At 35.3% G+C, this 1,801-nt stretch overlaps 1 protein-coding gene across 1 annotated transcript; it reads right to left on the bottom strand.

The window, feature by feature from the left end:
• Nucleotides 1–666: 666 nt before the first annotated feature.
• Nucleotides 667–1,195, bottom strand: LOC145113937 (uncharacterized). Its single transcript, XM_079049973.1, has 2 exons — nt 776–1,195; nt 667–711 (listed from the first exon to the last, which is right to left on the bottom strand). Exons 1-2 carry the CDS (start codon nt 1,193–1,195, stop codon nt 667–669), a joined length of 465 nt encoding a protein of 154 aa, XP_078906099.1.
• Nucleotides 1,196–1,801: the final 606 nt, after the last annotated feature.

The following is a 1,801-nucleotide window of genomic DNA, read 5'->3' as shown; positions in this document are numbered from 1 at the left end:
ATAACACTTTACAAGATTTAGTATGGAAAGGCTCCATCCTTTTCTTACTTAATGTTTTGAGGATTAAAAGCCTATATTAGACTACAGCTTCTAGATCCAAAATATACTAAATATATATTTGTTGAATATTCTAAAAGGTTGTTTGTATTATTTTATACAAACCCACAAAGCAATTGGGAGGCACATGGAACTTGAAATAGCTCAAGAACCATAGCCTGATGTAGCAAGAACTGGTGCTAGTTTCAACAAAAAATTGTTGAACATTAATAACATATATTCATAAACACATACTGGTCACATATATGGTAGAAATCATCTATAACATGAGAAATATGGAATCTATCATTGATGAGTTATTTTTGATGGTTTATGGAAAATCCACCAATTAGTAAAATGTTATATCAGACTTTGAATCTGATTAATGATTTAGAGTCATGAACACTAACATGTAATCCATGTCTAATAATCAAGTAAGATCTTTATTAAATCTTCCTCCTTATAGCAAGACTAGAAGGAGTAAGTAATTCTTTTAGATAGAATATATAAATATGGTGATCTATACACATTTAGAAAGACTTGTTATTAAAGGCCTTAATCACACTCATGTCAATGACTTTGATCAAACCTTTTCTCAAGTAACTATGATAAGATCAATAAGGATATTATTTATAGTTGGATGACTCTTCCTGCTCTGCTTCCCCATTTCGCAGGCTGCACAAAGATGTTATTTATCAAACTTCAGGAGTGGAAGCCCTCGCACATGATCACCAAGAACAAGTTTGTTGATGTCTTTGAAATTGTGATGCGAGAGTCTTTTGTGCCATAGCCAGCTATCATCTGTAGAAGCTTTTGTAAGTAAGCAGATGGTTGGCTTCCCTTTGATGGGGTTCAAATTGAGTGGATACATCTCGCCTTTACACTTTGACTTTAGGAGCACGGTTTTGGTCTCCTTTTCGATGATCTCAGATCCCTCATCATCAAACGAAACTTTTAATCCTGTACTAACCACTAGTTGTGAAACACTTATGAGGTTGTGTTGTAGGCCTTCTACGTATGCGACCTTACGAATTGAAAACTCTCCACTTGTGATCATCCCATAACCCTTGATTTCTCCAAGTGAGTTGTTGACGTACTTTACTCTTCCACCATCTTTTAGTGCTCGAAACTCTCTCAGTTCTTCCTTTCTCCCTGTCATGTGACGCGAGCAGCCACTGTCAATGTACCATTCGGAGTCAAACTGCTCGTCACAGATCATCCACAAAAATTAAAGATATTTAGGAACCCAAAGTTGTTTGGGTCCACGTTAGGCTTTCACAGGAAAAGTAATAGCAATATCAACTAAATAAGATCTTTTGACCAAGGTGGTGTTATCTTTCTTTTTAATTTGAAAAACAGTGATCCTATTATCTTTTAAGTTCCTATACTTTGTGGATATTTTCCTTTGCTTATTTTTGATCTGTTGCTTGACAACTTTCTTCTCAACTTTCTTAGGATTAATTTCGTACCTTTTGAGAGGAACTTTAGGCTCCGAAACTATCTTTCCTTTGCCTATAACATCTTGCGATGTCTTGGATGAATTTGAAGCATTCGTGTTAGGAGAGATGTGAGACTTTGTTTTCTCCATAGGTTTCCATGATTTGAAAATGATGGTTTTGAAACCCTTTTTGTTTCGAAACCTATGGAGACTGAGACTTAGTTCATTAAAAATCTTAGGTTTCGCAGGTGAAGAGACTTTCGCATTTAGATTGGTTGATTTTTCTTGATAGACAAAGTTGGGATTTTTGGATCTCCAGAATGCTTT

Source organism: Lactuca virosa, chromosome 5, assembly GCF_052849685.1.
Source record: "Lactuca virosa cultivar CGN04683 chromosome 5, Lactuca_virosa_CGN04683_v6, whole genome shotgun sequence".
NCBI classification, from domain to species: domain Eukaryota; kingdom Viridiplantae; phylum Streptophyta; class Magnoliopsida; order Asterales; family Asteraceae; genus Lactuca; species Lactuca virosa.
This window is presented reverse-complemented; position numbering and strand designations above follow the sequence as displayed.

Coding starts and splice junctions, on each gene's coding strand:
- LOC145113937 (XM_079049973.1), bottom strand. CDS start 1,195: ATGACAGGGAGAAAGGAAGAACTGAGAGAGTTTCGAGCACTAAAAGAT. Junction 712..775: donor TCAAAGACATCAACAAACTT/GTTCTTGGTGAT, acceptor ATCTTTGTGCAG/CCTGCGAAATGGGGAAGCAG.